This window comes from Mustela putorius, unplaced genomic scaffold (assembly GCF_011764305.1).
Source record: "Mustela putorius furo isolate JIRA1106 unplaced genomic scaffold, ASM1176430v1.1 tig00000765_pilon_pilon_pilon, whole genome shotgun sequence".
In the NCBI taxonomy this organism is placed as follows: Eukaryota; Metazoa; Chordata; class Mammalia; order Carnivora; family Mustelidae; genus Mustela; species Mustela putorius.
Window position 1 is genome coordinate 46,617 of NW_025421470.1, and position 18,652 is coordinate 65,268.

The 18,652-nt window shown below is 51.3% G+C and overlaps 1 protein-coding gene across 2 annotated transcripts in view; it reads right to left on the reverse strand.

Annotated features, from left to right (window-relative positions):
* PRMT2 (protein arginine methyltransferase 2) overlaps positions 1-17,714 on the reverse strand; it is a 32,165-nt gene extending 14,451 nt beyond the window's left edge. The window contains exons 1-6 of one of the 2 annotated variants that reach the window (XM_004780258.3): positions 17,273-17,714; positions 15,007-15,105; positions 9,528-9,635; positions 8,454-8,636; positions 5,324-5,485; positions 4,228-4,392 (exon numbers count right to left, since the gene is read on the reverse strand). In XM_004780258.3, the coding sequence (XP_004780315.2) occupies positions 4,228-4,392; positions 5,324-5,485; positions 8,454-8,636; positions 9,528-9,635; positions 15,007-15,045 (657 nt within the window). In that variant the 5' untranslated portion in view covers positions 15,046-15,105; positions 17,273-17,714. Of the gene's footprint in view, positions 1-4,227; positions 4,393-5,323; positions 5,486-8,453; positions 8,637-9,527; positions 9,636-15,006; positions 15,106-16,068; positions 16,202-17,272 lie in introns of those variants that run through there. The other variant, XM_045084271.1, reaches the window with a different exon arrangement.
* Between the last annotated feature and the right edge of the window lie 938 nt (positions 17,715-18,652).

An 18,652-nucleotide genomic window follows, 5' to 3' on the forward strand; every position in this document is an offset into this window, starting at 1 on the left:
AGGAAGATGTGGTCCATATACACTATGGAGTATGATGCCTCCATCAGAAAGGACGAATACCCAACTTTTGTAGCAACATGGACGGGACTGGAAGAGACGATGCTGAGTGAAATAAGTCAAGCAGAGAGAGTCAGTTATCATATGGTTTCACTTATTTGTGGAGCATAAGGAATAACACAGAGGACATGGGGAGATGGAGAGAAGAGAGTTGAGGGAAATTGGAAGGGGAGTTGAACCATGAAAGACTATGGACTCTGAGAAACAATCTGAGGGTTTTGGAGGGGAGGTGGGTGTGGGCTTGGGTGAGCCTGGTGGTGGGTATTAAGGAGCGCACGTACTGCACGGAGCACTGGGTGTGGTGCATAAACAATGAATTCTGGTACACTGAAAAGAAATTTTAAAAATTAAAAAAAAAGTGAGCTTCAAGAGAGATTACATCTGAGAAATATTTTTTAAAAGCTGGAAATGGTCTACAAAGCGAATATAACATCAATTTATGAAAGTATGAATCTTGCTTACATTATCAAGGCATGTTCATGTCAGGTTCTAAACCAACACGCTTCTGGGGATTAAATTAACTCGCCCTTAATTTATACTCATTATTCCCTTTATTTATTTGCTTAAAAAAACAAAAAGAAAAAAGAGTGTAAGAAAAAAACAGGAACAAAGAGCAACAAATAGAACACAGTAACAATATGGTGTATAAATTAATCGACTATATTAACAATCACTTTGAATGCCCATGGTCTAAATATACCAATTAAAAGACAGAGATTATTAGAGTGGTTCAAAAACGAAGACCGAGACATTGGGGAGGGCGTGTGCCATGGTGAGTGCTGTGAGGTGTGCAAACCTTGCGATTCACAGACCTGTACCCCTGGGGATAAAAATACATATGTTTATAAAACAATAAAAAATTTAAAAAAAAAAACAACTAAGACCGAACAAGGTGCTATCTCTAAGAAACTCCAAATACACTGACGGGGCACCCGCCCGGCTCAGTCAGAAGGGTGTGCAACTCTAGATCTCAGGGTCATGAGTTCGAGCCCCACATGGGGTGTACAGATTACTGAAATGTTCTTTGAAAGTTAAGAATAAAATGAACAAATAGATATACTGATACACAGAAATTAAAAGTAAATGGACGGAGACAGGCATACGATGCTAACACTGACCCACAAAAAGCAGGAGTACCTTGTTACTTTCAGACAGAGCAGACTTCAGAGGAAGGAAGGTATCAGAGATAAAACGACGAAGGGCTCAATTCTCCAACAAGAGCTTATACACCCTAACCACAGAGCACCATGTGTGAGGGGGAACACAGAGGGCTGCAAGGAGAGAGAAGCAGCCGGCGGCCCTGTCCCAGAGAAGAACAGATCCAATAGGCAGAAAGCCTGCAAGGACACGGTGAACTCACCACTACCATCTACCCCGGGATGTGCTGCACATCTACAAACCGCTTCATCCAGGGCAGAATACACCTCCTTCCCGGCCTCCACGGAGCGCTCTCCGTAAGACACGTTCTGTCCTTCCTGGGCACCCACAGAGCACTCTCCAAGAGACACACGCTCTGGACCATAAAACACATCTTCACGAATGTAAAAGAAGAGAAATCATACAATGTTTGCTCTCAGACCACAGTTTTAACAGAGTTAAGCCAGAAATCAAAACAGAAAGATAGCTGGATAATCAAACGTCAGTGGAGAAATGAAAAAGTATTTCTAAAAAAAACAAATACAGGATCAAAGAAGAAATCTCAGTAGAATTTTTAAAAATATTTTGAATGTCGCTAAACCCTTTGTGCATTAACTGATAGAGTCATGTTTTATCTTGTAAACTGTTCATATGTTAATATAGATTACACAGATTCTTTTTAATATGACAGAGATTGAGAGACAGCAAGAGAGGGGACACAAGCAGGGGAGTGGGAGAGAGAGAAGCAGGCCACCCGCTGGGCAGGGAGCCCCATCTCGGGACCTAGGATCATGACCCGAGCTGAAGCCAGATGCCCAACGACTGAGCCACTACCCAGGCATCCCACACAGATTCATCTTTAAATACTGAACCAGCCTTCAATTCCAAAGATAACCTCTTCTCTGTTAGAACGTTATTCCTTTTGTGGACTGCGGGGCTACACTTGCTAGTACTCCTGAGGACTTCTGCATTTATGAACAGGAGTTACTGGGTTGGTTTTTGGTTAGGGTTTGGTATTCAGGTCATGCAGGTCTCACCAAGTGAGCTGGAAGTCTGTCCTCTTCCATCTTCTGAAAGACCCTGTTCAGATCTGGTGTTATTCTTTCCTAGAATGTGTTCACACATTTCACCAGTGAAATAATTTAGGCCTACAGATTTCCCTTCAGAAGGTCTTCAACTGTAAGTTCAATATCTTTACTAGTTATTGCATTATTCAGGTTATCTACTTCATTGTAGGTTAGAAGCAGCCCTCTAATTGGAAGGTTGCAGATTTCAGAAGAATGGATGTTTCATCTACATTTCTGAAGCTGTGTCTGGGGGGAGAGAGCCAGAGGAAGAATGACAATGAACCAAGACCAGCTCAGTGTACTTCAAACCCCGGTCTTCCTTCCCAGCCTGCCTGCTCCTATGCCGTTCCAAGTCCTGCAACAGCGTCTCCCTGAGCCCTGTCTTGGACCAAAAGCTGCATTACGTGGAGAGACAGGGTGGGGTGTACTTAACTCCATCTTACCGGGAACCAAAGCAAGCTCATGGCTACGTATGATTTTCTTCTTTATTTACGCACTGGAGAGACAGAGAGCCTGAGTGCACAGGGAACAGGGGCAGAGGGGGAGAGAGTCTCGGGCAGACGCCACGCTCGGCAGGGAGGCCAGTGCACGGCTCGATCTCGGAACCCTGAGATCACAACACGAGCCCAAAACCGAGTCAGAAACTTAACTGAGGGCGCCAGTATGTATGATTTTTAAAAACAAAACTGGATTCATGTTGTACATGCTTTTTTGTGCCTTTTTTTTTTTTTAATTCCACCAACCTATGGCTTTTCTCTAAGATTATTACAAGTTGAAGGTGTACAGCCTGGTGATTTGGTTTACATACATTGTTAAACGATCACAACAGGGTTATCTATCACTTCCTACTGACACACTGAAAAGATAGAAAAACTTCGCCTTGTGATAAAAACTCTTAGATCTCCTGGGATCGAGCCCCGCATCGGGCTCTCTGCTCAGTGGGGAGCCTGTTTCCCCCTCTCTGCCTGCTTGTGATCTCTGTCAAATATATAAATAAAATCTTAAAAAAAAAAAGTTAAAAAAAAAAAACAACCCTTAGATCTATGGCTGACCTTGGGATAAGCAGGGATTAAGACACTGACACCCCACGCAGTCAAAAATCCACACAGAACCTTTGACTCCCCGAAAACTAGATTCCTAATAGGCTACCGTGGCCTGAAGCCTTAACAGGAACATAAACAGTTGACAGGCATTTTATGTTATTTGTATTGTGTACTGCATTCTGACAAAGTAAGCTAGAGAAAAAAAATGTTAAAATCATAAAGCATTGTCCTATATTTATCAAAAAAAAAAAAATCCCATGTATAAGAGAGCCCACACAGTTCAAACCCACATTGTTCGAGGGTCGACGGTCCTCTGGTAAGACCGTCCAGTGCATCGCACAGCAGTGTCACTGGGGTTGCCACGCTGTATGTGGCGGCCCTAGTGCTCACCTGCGTGGTTCCTGAAAGTCTGGACCTTTCAACCACAGCCCTCCAATTCTTTCTCCCCTCACCCTCCCTCCCTCCACTAACCACAAATTTGATCTCTTTCTAGGAGTCTGGTGGGTGAGTTTTGTGTTGCTGGTTTTAGATTCCACGTATAAATGAGACCATACGATGTATCTCTGTCTGACTTACTTCACTTAGCATAATGCCTTCAAGGTCTGTCCACATCACGGACGGCAGGGTGTCGTGGCTCATGGCCATGCGGCACAAAACAGAAGACAGCACCCGGACAAGCACCAGGTGGCTTCATTCAGCACGACAGCCACGGCTCTCCCCAAGATGTTCTGCTCACAACAGCCCCTCCAGACCCAGTCCACACCCCTCCCTGGAATCTGCACTTCCCTGGCGCAATCCACGGCCATCCCGCATGGTCCAGCGCCCGTCCACGGCCATCCCGCGTGGCGCAGCGCCCATCCACGGCCATCCCACGTGGCCCAGCGCCCGTCCACGGCCATCCCGCGTGGCCCGGTGCCCCTTACCAGCAGGCAGGTCCCCATCCACTCGGACACCAGCACGTCCACCTTCTCCGGCAGCACCACATCCTCCACCTTCTGCTGGAACACAGTGATGATGTCGGCAAAGCCATTCTGCATGACCAGCTGCCCTGTGTGCTGGGCCATCTCACTGGCCTCCACCGCGTACACCTGCATGTCACAGAAGGGCCATCAGCAAGAGTCCCATCCACAGAGCAGCCTGGCATCCACTCTCCCTGGGACCAAGGCTCCAGCCAAGCCAGAGGCAGCCTCAAAGAAAACAGCGACAGAAGGAAAGAGGTGCGCTGGATAGCAGGGACAGACCTCCAACAGCTGACAAGGGAGCTACCTCCCATCTTAACTCCACCTTCTGTCTAAAACAGATGGGGACTGCGGTGGACAGAAGAGTCTACATGCACACCGGGTACCCGTTGCAGAGGCCCTGTGGGTCAGACCTGGTGGCCCAGCTCCCATACACACAGCCATATACCCCAGAGTTTCCCACACCGGCCTGAGAATGATCGGACTTTAAGGGTACCACTGGCTGAGACAGCTTCAAGCCCAGGTTGTCACTGGAAGGTCCTGAGTCTTACGTCTTGGTTCTGACAGCATCTGAACACCAGTGATCCCTGTCCTGCAGTTTCCCGTATAAACTGGAATTTCACCCACCTGTGTCAGGGGCACTTCAGAGGCTTCAACTCTGGAGCCTCACACATGCTTTGCAGGGAAGAGGAGAAAGGACCCCAGCATGCATCATGGAGAGTGGGCTGTCCTGTCCCTGCCAGACGGTCCTTGTTCGGTGCAGGGGTAACACATGGACAGTGACCTACACAAGCGGCCCAGCCCCAGCACACAGACATGTGTTCCTCTAGCTGATAAGCATGTTACCAAAAACATCCGACCACACGCAACTCGGATATTCTCTGCTCTGTCCTACTCTACTCGGTGCTGCTGGTGACTCAGCAAGCCGAGGTCATGACCGCTGACAGGCTCAGCCCACAGGAACACATTGCCCATTTCACCAACATGATGCCTTTGCATGCGGACGACACATCCCCAGACTCGGCTCGAAGCTGCTGAAGGAGAGCTGTTTCTTACTCACGGCTTTAGGCTGCGCATAGTGGGCACAAAAGAGGCTGATGATGCCCGTTCCGCAGCCGACGTCCAGAATCACTTTATCTTTCAGGGATTCTTTATTTTGCAGGATAACATTGTGGTATTTAGTTGTCCGCGGTTGGTCTGCCAACATTTCCAAGTGAAGTTTCTAGAGGAAATACACATTAGGAATCACTGCCTGTAATATGAACTGTGCTGAACTCTGGTTTAAGAAGGAAGATCAGAGACCGAGCTAATAATCCCCTTGAGCCCACCACACCATGCCTAAAAATACGAGCAACAAAGAAAAAAAACACAAGACCCGAAGACCTACATATGCTGGCATATAAAAACACAACAGTGAAGAAATGAAATGGAATTTTCTGGAATCCTTCTGGTTCAGTGTGATGCTACCTACGGCTTCACCCTGTACCTCCCCAACAGCCGGATGAGCACACAGGCGGGTAGACCACTCAGGAAGTGGAGCAGACACTGCCCTCCTGACCACTGTTCCCACTGGAGACAGGAGAAACCACCAATTCCCCACCAGGTGCCACTTGGCCAAGTATCCACCAAGGCAGATGCCAGAGGAGGCACACTGGCCCCTCATGAAACTACAGCTCTGGAGGGAGCGGACAACCTCACAGGGGTGAGCTCAAGGTCTCCAGCCATGTCCAGAGGGAGGAAAACACATGAAACCCAAGATAACATAACACCCCATGGGAATCACACCAATCCCCAGAGAAAAAGAGAAAGGGTCCTCCAAATGGTTCATGAAGCCACAGGTGGAAGTCAGAGCCCAAAAAGCCCCCATGCCCCACTTCTCAGGTCTCGAGCTGCAGAACACGCAGCGTGCACACAGTGCGGCTGCGAGGCAGACACTGAAGCTACCCAGACCTCGTCAGCACAGAGAGGAAGTCTGCACAGGACCTTCACGAGCCCATCGTGGCTCCTCACAAAGACACTCAGCGCTGAGAAACAGAAGACTGAGGGTCAGAGGGGACACAATCAGGACTCAGCCATCCCACCTGAGCAGTCCACTTGACAGAAAGTCAGAACTAGGTTGCTAAGGTGTACACATAAGTGGACAAGAAAGAAAAATGAGGAATTATATGAAAGTTTACCAAAAAGAGAAGAAATAGAAAAGGCCAACAAAATATAGAAGATGACCCATCTGACTTTAAAAATGGAAATCAAAGTCAAGAAATACCACGTTTCACCTTTAAGAGGAGAGATCTGTATTTACTTCAGCGATGTGCGGCTGGGAAACGAGCATTCACGTACACTGGTGGCGTCCAGGGGCCAGTCTTTCTGGAGGGCAAACTGGCAAGACCCGCCAAAGGGAAAAAACACATGCACCCTACAAATTTACCCAAGAGAAATTCTAGCAGAAGGTTAGCAATTTTCTGTAAGAGAAAACCCACTGGAGCACTGCTTGTCGCGGGGCAAGGCTGTTAAAGAAGCAAACCACCAAGAGGGCCCTTTTACAATCAATTCATTAACTCTTGAGAGTCCGAAAGCTCCACGGACTCGGAGTGGCTCAGTGAGGCGTCTGCCTTCAGCTCGGATCATGATCCCAGGGTCCAGGGATCGAGTCCCACGTCGGGCTCCTGCCCCGCGGGAGTCTGCTGCTCCCCCTGCCCGCGGCTCCCCTGCCTGCGCGCGCTCCTCCTGACAAATCAGGAAGGAAAGAAAATCTTTCGGAAAACAAAGTCTGAAAGCTCTAGTGGCATGCGTGCGCCGAGGGTGTCCTTCACGGTCACGCGCTGAACCATGACACGGGACGCGCCTACCGAACACCTACACGAGAAAGGACCCTGCGGCTGTGGGTCGCACGGCGGACACTCGCGCCGCGACCGAGGGTCGCACGGTGGACACCGAGGGTCACACGGCGGACACTCGCGCCGCGACCGAGGGTCACACGGCGGACACCGAGGGTCGCACGGCGGACACTCGCGCAGCGACCGAGGGTCGCACGGCGGACACCGAGGGTCGCACGGCGGACACTCGCGCCGCGACGGCCTGCGGCACCCCACGCCTGCCCAGCCCGGGCCTGCAGCAGGAGAGCCAGCCCCACCGAGCGCGGAGAGGGACGCCGCCAGGGCCGGCCGGCTCGGCGCTACCCACGACCGGTCCACCACCGCAGACTCCGAAGGAAGCAGCTTTACTACCCCCGCAGGAGGAAGATCTTCTCCTGGCCTAGCAACAGTCCAGCCAATGAGAAACTGCCGCCCTCGGCCAATGAGAAGCCGCCGCCGCCCTCCAGAGGGCGTTCCTTCCACACAGCCCCGCCCACTCCCCCTTCCTTAGGAAAAGCCTCCCGGCCTTGGTTCTGCAGACCTGCCTGCAGTTCCCCACCGGGGCTCGGCCTGCCCTGCGGTCCCTCCGCTCCTCCCCAAGAAGCCCACTTTGCTGGTACGGCCCTTGTTTTTAAGGCTGCCGCCACCAGACGCCCTGGCAACAGGAACCACCATGCCGACTCCCAGAGAACCAGCTCCCTGGTCGCTTCCCTTCCTAAACCTCTTCCAACACTGCTTTCTAACTTTACATAACTGAATCGGAAGTTACTGTTTCATGTCCTGCTGCTTTCCCCCAACACTGTGTCTGCCAGGTTTATTCTGCACGCATCGGCTTTTGTCTAGCTTTAACTTGTAAACAGGAGCTGCCTGGACCATACAGTTATGGGTCTTTGTCCTAACTGGGAAAAAAACTCCAAAAAACTAATAAGCTAGTTATTTAGAGGTATTATTGTTGGCTTGTATAACATTTTTGTATTTTATTTTTAAAATAAAATGTGTTACGGTATTTTAAATGTTGAGAAAAGTTCATCATCTCATTGCTCAGATAACATCTCTAAACCACCATGGGCCACTCCAGCCCACCACCTGCTTTTGTAGGGTCTGCCAGCGAAGAATGGCTTTCACATTTTTTAATTGGTTAGGGTTAGGGTTTGCTCATCTCCTCATGGTCTTACGGCCACTCACGCACCACGATGGCAGAGCCGAGGAGCCACATGCCCTGCTGAGCCCAAGAAAACGTCTGGGAACCCTGCACTAAGCCACGAAGAGGAGCAGCCCAGCTGAAGCTAACTCGAAAGCTGAGGCAGGAAACCGCCACCTCCGTGGCCCCAGCCATACCAGCGTTCCATAGCTGCCGAAGTACTCCTCGTCCTGCCACGTGTCCTCAGGGTCACAGTCCTCCAGGTGCTTCCCGAGGTGGTTTGCAGGTATGTACCCACAGCAGCCTGCGCGCTCGCCCCACCACCAATCAGCAGTTGTCTGCCTCAGGATGAGAATTTTTTCTCCCCTCAAAAAGCTGAGCTGGAAAAAAACATACAAAGAAGTCAAAATTCAAGAAAAACCTGTAGTTGGTATTTCAGTGGTGGCTCAGTGATAAGCCCCCCATCACTGGGGCCCAAATCAGCTATTTCAAAAAAGACTCAATGGGTAATTACACAAACTCACAATTTCTGAAAATGATACCAACATTGAGAGACTTTTGTGGAACATCTACATGAAAGAAAGCACAGCTTAGCTGGTATTTTTTTAAAGGAAAGATTAAACATTTTTGAACAACTTAAAACAATTTCTCTATCTCCTCTTTGCTGTAACTCAGCTATGTGGCAGCTGATTCACTTACTGGAGTAGAAAAAAACCACTCAAGTCAGTATCTTTTTTAAAGATTTATTTATCTGAGAGAAAGAGAGTGGGAGTGGGAGGAAGGCCAGAGGGAGTGGGGAGAGAGGACCTCCAGCAGACTCCCCGCTGAGCACTGAGCATGGAGCCCAGTACTGAACTTGACCTCTGACCCCTGAGATCATGACCCGAGCTGAAATCAAGAGGCGGAGGCTTAACCATCTGAGCCACTATGCTCAAGTCGGTATTTTTATTTTATAGCCTTAATGGTCATTAACTAGAATAGGTTCTAAATCAAAGTTTCTAAAAAGAAACTGCAACAGGTGCTTCCTTCCCCCATTCCTCACCCAGATATCCTTCACCTAAGGCTTGGCATCAGAATCTGTTAGGCTTGGAGAAGGGTCACTCCCAGGTCTCCCTTGGCTCTAAACATCTGAATACTTCTTTACTTAACTTTGGTATGACTTCCTCAAAATTCTTACCTAATTCTGTCACCTAGCATGCCATTTAGCCAAATCCATAAAACATGGACCCAAGGCCCGAGGCCCCTGCCTGTAAGCAAGTGTGTAGGGTTACCTGCGTCTGGTCAGTGGCAGAATAGTCTGCAATGGCCACGAACTCTTCTGGTTGCACACCCTCCTGGAGCTGCTCCCGGTCACCGCACTCCACGTGACCTTCTCCCTCCTGCTCAAAGCCAAGGGAAGAACAGGGGATGACTACGGGGCTCCTCTCCGTGTCCATCCTAATAACCTGTAGCCTTTGGTTATCAGGAAGGTTTCACATGAAGATCCACGTGACCAGGGTTAATCGCACAGTTTGGGTCATCTTCACCAGCAGGATCGAGGGATCTCACCCTTACTCCACCTCTCCTTTCGTCTCTAGCACAAAACTACTTGCATCCTAAGAAGGACATCAAATAAGTAAGAAAGAGGCACTTTTAGTGTCTACTTGGTGACTGACACTGATCACCAGCAACTCCTTCTGAAAGTGGTGACTGGCCCCAAGAGAAAGACCTGCTTCTGGGCCTCATGCTCTCTGGACCTCTTCAGACTGGAGGACAGAACTGGGCAGGCTTCCGGAAGGTGCCAGTGACCAGGCCCGACCCTCATGGCCTGACTTGGACCTCAAGGCTGCTCATATAGACTGCTCAGGACCCAAAAGGGGAGCCTGAGACCACACACTGCCCAGTCTCTAATTTCTGTCAGAAGAGGCTTGTCTGGAAGATGTCCACTGGAGGTAGCAGAACCTCCAAGCCCGTGTTCCATTTCAATGCAGCAACTCTGTCCCAATATATACACATTTTTAGCGAAGTTCCCTAAACATGCACGTAATTCATGTTCTTTGGAAAACATGTGAAGCACAAGTGTACACAGAGGAAAATTAAAACCATCTGTAATCTCACCCACTGGTCAGAAATAATGATGCTTAACAAGTTAACATTTATATTTTTTGTCAGCCTTTTTTTTCCCCAAGATTTTCTTTATTTACTATCAGAGAGAGACAGTACAAGCAGGAGGAGGGGCAGGCAGAGCAGGCAGAGGGGAAGCAGACTCCCCATCGAGCAAGGAGCCCAACACAGGACTCGGTCCCAGGAACCTGGAATCACGACCTGAGCTGAAGGCAAACACTTAACGGAGTCACCCAGGCATCCGTTGGGCTTTATTTTTAAGATTTATTTATTTTGAGAGTGAGAAAGAGCACTCCTGTGTGGGAAAAGGGCCAGAGAGGGAGGGAGAGAATTTCAAGCCAATTCCCTGCTGAGCACAAGCCTGACACAGGGATCGACCTCACGACCCTGAGGTCATGACCTGAGCCGAAACCAAGAGTCGGACGTTCAACTGACTGAACCACCAAAGCACCCCCAGGCCTCTTTTGAAGTGTACACATAGCATGTGCATACAGGGTGTTTACTGAGATCATGAAATTCTGCCTTGTGATATGTGTCCCACTTATTAAATTCCTTTTTTTATTAAGTTCAATTTGCCAACATGCAGTACATCATTAGTTTTCGATGTAGCATCCAATGATTCATTAGTTGCGTGTAACACTCACTTATTATATTCCTAACATTTTTCCTCCTTGTTAAATTATTTCTAAATACCACTTCCTAACATTTGGTAATATTCTGTGAATTATCATAACTTATTTAACCGATTTCCTAGTTTGGTACCCTTAAACTATTTCCAGTTTATACTTTCACAAATTATGTTAGGATGAACTTTTTTTTTTAAGATTTTTATTTACTTATTTGACAGAGAGATCACAAGCAGGCAGAGAGGCAGGCAGAGAGAGAGGAGGAAGCAGGCTCCCTGCTGAGCAGAGAGCTCGATTCGGGGCTCGATCCCAGGACCCTGAGATCATGACCTGAGCCGAAGACCGAGGCTTAACCCACTGAGCCACCCAGGCGCCCCTAAGACGAACTTTCTTAAAAAATACCATTTTGTCTGTCATGACAATTTTCTTAGGATAAACTTCGGAGTGGGAAATGGCAGATTAAAATGCCATGTTTTTACACGCATACACAACTCACACACACGCATAGTTGTTCTTTTGACACAGTTTTTTGAGAAGGATGTGACAGACACTTTTTTTTGCCTTTTTTACTAACATAATACCTTATGAGAAACTTCCCAATTCTTAGAACCCTAACTTACAAATTTCAACAACTGTATAATATTCCGCAGTAGGAACTCTTCTCTTCAGTCGTCCTTGACTAATGGACGTTCCCCTGGTGTCCAGCTCTCTACCACGGTGCGGCCACAACATTCATACACATTTACCCTCGTGGGACGACATTTTATTTCTAGGAGACAGATGACCGAGGCTGGACCAGAAGCTTTTCATTCACGCATTTGCGAGACTCTTCCGTACAGGGTGCGGTGCCCACACTTCTCCAGCGAAGCGGACAGCACCCTCCGGCGACTACTCACGCAACGGGCGCCATCGTGGTCTTTAATTTTTGCCGCAGCAACAGGTATAGAGACGCCAGAAAAAGCAAGTATGTGGGGAAACAAGACTGTTTCTTATACTCCGCAAGAAAGACTTTTAATAGTATAAGGAGACACTAATTATTTATTGTGGGGTTTATGACAGATGTTACAAGAGCACAAACAGTGCAAAACTGGGGGCGAGTATGTAGAGCTAATGTGGAGGTGTCTTACACTGTGAAGCGGCCGGACACAAACAGCACTGGGGTGGGTTAAAGATGCGCATCACAGTTTCCTGGTAACCACTAAAATATTCATAAAAGATACAGGTGAAAAACCAACAGAGGAGACAATGTGGCAATATTAGCAATATTTCACTAATCCAAACAGAGGTAACACTGGAGAAAGGTACCAAGAAGAAAGGGAAAACAGCAGGATGGCCAACTCAACCACATCAGTCACCATGTTCAACGTTAACAGACTAAATACTCCAAGGAAAGAGCAGATATTACCGACAGGAAAGAAACGGACATTTCTACAGGCTCTTTACAAGAGAAACATTTTAAATATAAGGTCTTTGATTCAAAATATAGGTGTATGTGCACCATGCGAGCTGGTACACCCATATTAATATAAGATAAAATAGATATAAGACAAACAAAAGTACTAGGTAAAAAGAGATTTCATAAAAATAAAAAGTCAATTAGTTTAGAAAGTAAAAACTATCCTGAATGTATATGTCAAATAACAGATTCAAAATACGTGAAGCAAAAAGTGACAGATTCAAAAGGAAGTTTAAAAAAAAAAAAAGACAAACCCACAATCATAGTGGAAATTTCTTTAAAATTGTATTTATTTATTTTAGAGACAGAGAGAGCAGGTGTCTAAGCAAGTGCAGGGAGCGACAGAGGGAGAGAAACAGAACCCAGAAGGGGGGCGGGGGGCATTTGACCCCACGACCCTGAGATCATGACCAGAGCCAAAACCATGAGTCAGACACGTAACTGATGAGTGACCCGGCACAGCCATCGTGGGAATTTCTGTCCAGGGGAACGTCCATTAGTCCCGCTCGGTAACTACACAACAAATGGGCAATAGGGCAGAAAGGGCACAAATGTTTGAACAGTACAGTAACACGTTTGACCTTAATGACATTTATAGAAAACCACCAACTGCAGAAAACAGATTCTTTGTGGGTGCGTGTGCGGCGCTCACAACAGCCCACTTGACTAGGCCACAAAGCAGGCCTGAATAAATTTCCAAAGACTGAAATTGTACAGAGCATATTTTCTGACCAAACATAAGCAAACCAAAATTAAATAACAAAGAGATAAATAAAAATCCCTAAATCTCCAGAAATAGACAGCACACTTCTGAACAGCCCAGAAACTGTCTGATTTCCACTGTGACATATTATAAACTATTTTAACTGATCAAAAATAAAAATACAACATAGTTAAGTGTGTGAGACAAGAAAACTGAGGCCAGAGGAAAAGTCACAGCTTTGAACACATGTACTAGAGAAGAAAGGTTCAAGTCAGTGTTGCAAATTTCCATCACAAGATGCTACAAGAAGAGAAAATGAAACCCAGAGGAGGAAAGAAATAAAGATAAAAGCAGAAATCAATAAAACAGAAAGCAGATGAACAAAGAAAGTCAAAGACAAAACCAGTTCTTTGAAAAGATAAAACTGTTAAAACTCTAACCCTAACCCTAACCGTACACTAGTAGGACTGCCACAGACCCGCACACAACGGTGACAGTCACACAGGGGGCGATCCACCAAACGTGACAGTCACACGGGGGGTGGGGGGGATCCACGAACGTGACGGTCACACATGGGGGCACTCTGCGGGACATGACAGCCACACGGGGTGGGGGACGCCGCAGGACGTGAGGGTCAGGGAGCACACGACAGAAGCGTCTCATAGGGCTAAATTAGCTCTACACACACATCAAGGGCAAACCCCCAAAGAAACACTGGGAAAAGGCAAGTTGCAGACGACACAGAGTACAACTCCGCTTAGACAAATTCTACGAAGTGCACACAAACAGTATCACGTACTGTTCCAAGATGCCTATATTAGGTACAAAAGCATAAAAAGTGGTGCAGAAGCACAAAGATCAATTTCTAATTCACAGTAGTATTTGCCTGTGGAAACAGAGAAAGAGGAATGGGGCTGGGGTTAGGGAACAAGCTTTACCTACGTTTCCTTCAGACTACGTACACCTAAGTATACACAGACATTCCCAACAAAATGTTAACGAGTTCTCACTTCTCTGTGCTATGAACATGATGTTTACATTATTTTGTAAATGTTCTAACATTTTCTAAATTTCTCAAAAGAACAAGAGTGCATCCACAGAATTTAAGTTTTATGATTAATTTTAAGAAACAGATTAATGAGGGGCGCCTGGGTGGCTCAGTCCTTAGGCGTCTGCCTTCAGCTCAGAACCCTGGGATCAAGTCCCGTAAGGGGGGCGGTTCCTGCTCGTGGGGAGCCTGCTTCTTCCTCTCCCACTCCCCCTGCTTGTGTTCCCTGTCTTGCTGTCTCTCTCTCTCTCTGTCAAATACATAAATAAAATCTTAAAAAAAAAAGAAACAGATTAATGAAGCGACACAACTATGAATCAAATTCCTATATATAAAAGCCAAAATGGGATTATACCAACCACGGGAAGGGTAGAGAAAAAATGTCAAAGTTGACATCACGGCTATGAAAATAGTTGATTTTTTAAAAAACATTTATTAGAGTATCCATCTGGTTTTTAATCTTATATATTCAACATTCATTGAAATTTAGGGTAATTTTTTTTTTAACTAATAGCTTGAATGAAACTAGACGTATGTCCCAGGCCGAAAAAGATATAAATAAATAAATCATTCTAAAGTGTCCAGCCTGCTTTTAAGATATTATGCCTGGGACTTTACCAAACTAAAACAGTGTGCGCGCTTCACAGCACAGGTGCCAAGGGGGGAGTCGCGGCGGGAGGCACACGGCTCCATTCGGAACGTCACATGTAACCCTCACAAAGACCGCATCTCCTCCAACTACGCGGCCCCCGGCTAGTGGCTGAGCCGTGCTCTCCGCAGTATCCGTGGTCCTTACACAGAAAACAGACATTACCTGCAGTTCACCTTGGAGGCAGTCATCGGATGTGGCCATGGTTCTCCTAGGGTCTGCCGCATCGCTGCCTCGTTCAATACTCCATTTCCCCCTCCATTTCTACTTTTAAAAAGAGAGACAATAAGAAAACACTTCGTTATATCTGCTTCACTCCTAAGGTTCTGGTAAAGACCATAGTAAAGGTCCTATGCCGAACGGAAGCAAAACGGTGTCGAAAGAATGAAACAGAGATCAAATTTTTTAAACACAATGTTTTACAGAAACGGGAAGCATTTAAAATTTATGAACTTCTACGAGTACACTTTCTTCACTAGTCTGCAAAGGTGCTGATCTTACCTGCTGCATGAACCCTCTGAGCTTTCTTTAGATTACTGGGTTGATTTAAAACAACTAATCAATGTCAAATCTTTTCTAGAACCTCAATTAAAACTCCCTACTGTGAAAATAAAGGAACCCTCGTTTGAAATGGAGTTGGGACCAGCATGGGGAGTTCTAACCCCCACACACTCCTAGACCAACAGGAGACAGCTATTTTAACCACCACAGCAGGAGGAAGATCTACCCAGGCAACAGCCCCCCAACGGGAGACTGTCACGGTGTCACAGTCCGGTCAATGGGAGACTGTCACAGTGTCACAGCCCCGCCAATGGGAGACTGTCACAGTGTCACAGCCCAGCCAGTGAGAGATTGTCGCAGCTCAGCCAGCAAGAGACCATCACAGTGTCACAGCCCCGCCAATGGGAGACTGTCACAGTGTCACAGTCCGGTCAATGGGAGACTGTCACAGTGTCACAGTCCGGTCAATGGGAGACTGTCACAGTGTCACAGCCCCGCCAATGGGAGACTGTCACAGTGTCACAGCCCAGCCAGTGAGAGATTGTCGCAGCTCAGCCAGCAAGAGACCATCACAGTGTCACAGCCCAGCCAATGGGAGACTGTCACAGTGTCACCGCCCAGGCAACAGGAGACTGTGACGCTGCCACAGCCCCGCCGGGCAGGCTGTCCCCGCCCCACACTCTTCCTTCAAAGCAGCTCCTCCCGCCCGCCCTCAGCCAGACCTGCCTGGAGCTCGCAGGCCTGAAACTGCACTTCCGGTCACTTCCGAATAAACCCGTTTTGCGGGTAAAAAACCGGCCGCTTTATTTTCAAGGTCATCCACGGGGACTTCCAGGTGCACTAGCAGGGGCCGCGACGCACACCTCGCAGAGGGCCCCCTCCCCGCCGCACGTCCCCCTGCCGCGCCGCGACCGCGGGCCCACACGATGCCCCGCACGAACGGCTCCCCCCGCACAAGGCTGGGTCCGACACGCGCGCCGCCGGCCGGGGTCGGGGCGTCCTCCGTGACGTCCGTCCGCGCAACCCGGGGAGGGCGGGCCCCGGGCGGGCCGGAGCTGCGAGGCCAGCGAGGGGCGCTCCGGGCGGCCCGAGAGGAGAGGAGGGGCGGGTCTTGCGGGCTCGCCTCTTCCCTACGCCCCTACGTCCGGTCCCTCGTCCGGACCGTGGCTCCCGCACCCGCCGGCGCCGGTTTCTCGCGGCACGAGCGCCTCCTCCCCGGCGAAGCCCGACTGGGGCCCGGGTGGGACGGCCGCCGGGGCGGGGCTGCTGGACCCGCTGACCCCGCAGGGCCCCGGGGACCGGCTGACCCCGCAGGGCCCCGGGGACCGGCTGACCCCGCAGGGCCCCGGGGACCGGCTGACCCGCAGGGCCCCGGGGACCGGCTGACCCCGCAGGGCCCCGGGGACCGGCTGACCCCACAGGGCCCCCGGGACCGGCTGACCCCGCAGGGCCCCGGGGACCGGCTGACCCCGCAGGGCCTGGGGGACGGGGCGGGGCCAGGTCAGCCGAGCGGGCGGTGGGGGCAGAGGCCCTGGGATGCCAGGGACGAGCGGCCAGCGGCAGTGGGTGCGGTGGGGGGGCTCGGCGCGGGGCACCGCGCGGGGAGGACCGGCGGGACGGCTCCGGGGCCCGCGCCGCGGAAGGCCGGTGGGCGCGGCTCCGGGGAGGCGTGGCTGGGGAAAGGGGCGCGGCGCCGCAGGGCGTGGCACGGGAAAAGGGGGGGTAAGCGGAGCGGTGGGCGTGGCTCGGAGGAAGGGGCGTGGCCCTGCGGTGGCCCAGCCTGCGGTCAGCCGCGGGAGCGCCCCGCGCACAGCCGGGAAGGCTGGGGGTCTTCGAGGGGGCCGCGGCCTCGGTCGACCCACTGACGCACGCGCCCGGAAAGGACTCAGTGGGCACGTCCAGCCGCCCGAGCTGCCCACGGGAGACCTACCTCAGCCGCCTCTCCCCGCCGAGCTCTGCGTCCACACCGCGGTGCGGAGGGGCGGACGGCGCCTGCCAGCAGCCCGAGCCGCCGCCCTCGGCTCGCGCAGGCGCAATGCGCGCAGGCCGGCGGCGGACGGAGCCCCTCCCTGGGCTCCGCTCCCCACGCCTGCGCAGTCCGTGCCCGTCCCTCGGTCGGGAGAGTGGAGCCGCCGCCGTCGGCCGCACGCAGGCGCGGTCGCTCAGGCCGCTCCGGGAGGGACGAGGGCCGCGCGCAGGCGCACTTCTCGGGTTGCGCTGCCCGCCGCGGCGCCCGCGGAACGCCGAGCCCTGTGTTGGGACGGGCGGGCGCTGGGGTCGCGGCGGGGCCCGGGGGGTGGGGAGGTGAGGGGGCCCCGGGACCGAGGCTGGCCTGGGCCGCGCGGACCCCCTGTGAGTGACGGGAGCGGCAGGTTGGGGAGCGGGACGCGGTTTCGGCTGCTTTCCCGCGTAATCCGGTCTGCGCGGGGGGGGTCCGCCGCGTCCCCGCACCGGACCGACGGACGGACGGACGGACGGACGGACGGGGAAGCTGCGTCACCGGGGGCGCGTCTGAGACCGAAACGGAGGTGGGGGACCTCAGGGCCCCGAGTGTGCGGCGGCCTCGGGGGCGGCGAGGGGCCCGCCCTGTCGTCGGGGAGCCCGGGTCGGGCCGGGCCGGGGGTCGCTCGGGCCTGCATCTGCGCTCGGGTCTCCGCGTCGGGGTGCGCGGCTGGAGGCTGCCCCGGAGAGGCTGCGTGGGGCGGGGCTGCGGGGCGGCGGCGGGGGCTGCGGGGGCTGCGGGGGCTGCGGGGGGCTGCGGGCGCTTCGGCGCGTCCGACCCGGGGGAGCGGGACGAGGGGCCTCGGCGCGCGGGGGAGCGGCCGGCGCGGGGGGCCAGGGTTGAAGCGAATAAACTGACGGTCGGAAACCGGCCCGGATCTTCACGAACCCCCGGAGTTGGGAAACGGTCCTGGGGAAGCCGCAAGCCTCCGCACTGTTGCGGGAACGGAGTCTGTCGTTTAGAACCTGACGAGGCAACTCCGGGCCGGACGGCTTCGCTGGGAAGGGCCCGACCTTCCGGGCAGAAAACGGACGGCCGGGACCCAGATGCTTCCAGGATCGAACGACAAGTGTCGTCCTCGGCCGGTTCTAGGCCCGCGCGACTGCGCAACAGCCGGAGGGAGAGACGTGCACACGTCATGACCAAGCTTTCCTCCAGGAACGAAGGAGGGTTGGGTTTTTTAAGATTTTATTCATTTATTTATTGGACAGACAGAGATCACGAGCAGGCAGAGAGGCAGAGAGAGAGGGGGAGAAGCAGGCTCCCCGCTGAGCAGAGAGCCCGATGCGGGGCTCGATCCCAGGACCC